At 37.6% G+C, this 1,768-nt stretch overlaps 1 protein-coding gene across 1 annotated transcript in view; it reads right to left on the reverse strand.

The window, feature by feature from the left end:
- Positions 1-1,143: 1,143 nt before the first annotated feature.
- LOC106518665 (metalloproteinase inhibitor 2) overlaps positions 1,144-1,768 on the reverse strand; it is a 3,027-nt gene continuing 2,402 nt past the window's right edge. The window contains exons 2-4 of the mRNA XM_014010036.1: positions 1,585-1,667; positions 1,401-1,503; positions 1,144-1,321 (exon numbers count right to left, since the gene is read on the reverse strand). Of these exons, the coding sequence (XP_013865490.1) occupies positions 1,203-1,321; positions 1,401-1,503; positions 1,585-1,667 (305 nt within the window). The 3' untranslated portion in view covers positions 1,144-1,202. The remainder of the gene's footprint in view (positions 1,322-1,400; positions 1,504-1,584; positions 1,668-1,768) is intronic.

Consider the following 1,768-nt stretch of genomic DNA (forward strand, 5'->3'; position numbering starts at 1 on the left):
AGACATACCTGATACCCCAAGGGCCTTTGAACATCTTGTTGGGGTTAGGAGAAAAAAAAAACACTGAAAAATAAATCTAACACAGATGACAGGTCATTTTTCCCCATACCTCAATAACATAGATGACATATTTGACACTCTTCATTGTGCCATTGACAACCTCCTCTCTTCCAATGATATTTGCTCTGATGACGGCAAAAACGAAAAACAAAAAAATATAAAGTAACCTTCTTACAGATTCCAGGTAAAAGCATTAAACTTACCAATGTCTGAGCTGCAAATAGCCTGCTGAGGATCGCTCTGCATACAGGTGCAGGCTTCTGCACCTTCCTCCACTTGCCAAATAAAGATGGCCAGAGTTCCATTATGCTTCAGAACGTGGTTGAGATCAGAATTCAAAATGGCAGCTACTCCCTAGAAACTGAGTGAGTAAAACTCTACTTTAACTTTTATTTCAGATTTAGTCAGTCGTACTCTTGGTTCATTTTAATATTTAAAGGGGACCTGTTAAAACACCGTTTAGTCAAAGTTTAACTTGAAACGTCAAAGTAAATTACAACTGGCCTATGGGGGCCACCATAATGCTCATGTGGCCCTCGGTGAAAATGATTTTAACAACCCAAGTTTAAATAGTAAAAATCATCCTTATACCTGCACAAATCACAGATGAACTAATGTCAGGTTATTACAAATTTACATACATACTGGGGGACGCATGTCACTTTATTTTGTCAATAATCACCTGCAATACCAACATAATCCATATACCTCAATATCCATAGTGTTCAGCATTAAACAATGTGCAATAATGATGTTCTACCTTAGTTTTACATTTACAATTGACTCTCATTGTGCTCTTTATATGATACACACATACAGATGTATATGGGCATATTTTAACACATTTTATTCTGTATTTGCACTGCAGGGGGAGTGGCTCTAATCTTCTTCCTCACGCCTGTATTGACAAGGCATTTTATTCTCTTTTGCCAATACAATTAGTTTTCTCCCCACTCACTGTTCAATCACGGCCTCTCAGGAATATGCAGTTTTTGATAGCAGAGTTAATATTTTTGAAAACAAAACCTGCAATTTTAATCCCATCATGCACATGAGGACCAACATGGTTTGAAGAACGAAGAATATGCTTTACACTTTTTTATTTTAATATAGACCAGTTCAGAGACATTATGGATCTGTGTTCAGCTACAGTAGTGTTTGTAGTCCTCAACCATCTTCAGCAGCTTGGCACTCAAGTCTTCCCATGGCTGAACCAAATTACACGTGATGACATTCACAGTCCCATCAGGCTTCAGCCAGCCTACAGTTACAGAAAGCACAAACAAGCTGATAGAAAAAAAAAGGTAGAAAGAGTTGTACATTGTACCAGAAATGTCTACCTGCAATGAGATACTGTTCTCCAGTGATCAGAGTGACTCCACATAGTGAAGAGAACAGGGGAGTGTAGATGGCGTCAATATCCCTACTAGGGCCTTTGAACTTCTACCATAAGTCGAGAAGAAAAAAAATTACATAAAACCAATTCAATATCTGCAGAATTTTAAAAAAAGCCATTTTCCATACCTTGATCACGATGATGTTGTATTTAACATCCTTGGATGCACCATGGTCAACCTCCAGCCTTTCAGTAACTTTTGCCCTGATAACTTAAAAATGAAATTAAAAGACAAGTGTACAGTTTTAGCATGTTAAAGTTCACAGATGTTAAAGCTTAAAGACTTTTGTGCCAGGAAGACTGAGGAAACAA

The sequence above is a fragment of the Austrofundulus limnaeus genome, unplaced genomic scaffold, assembly GCF_001266775.1.
Source record: "Austrofundulus limnaeus strain Quisiro unplaced genomic scaffold, Austrofundulus_limnaeus-1.0 Scaffold65, whole genome shotgun sequence".
Classification (NCBI taxonomy): domain Eukaryota; kingdom Metazoa; phylum Chordata; class Actinopteri; order Cyprinodontiformes; family Rivulidae; genus Austrofundulus; species Austrofundulus limnaeus.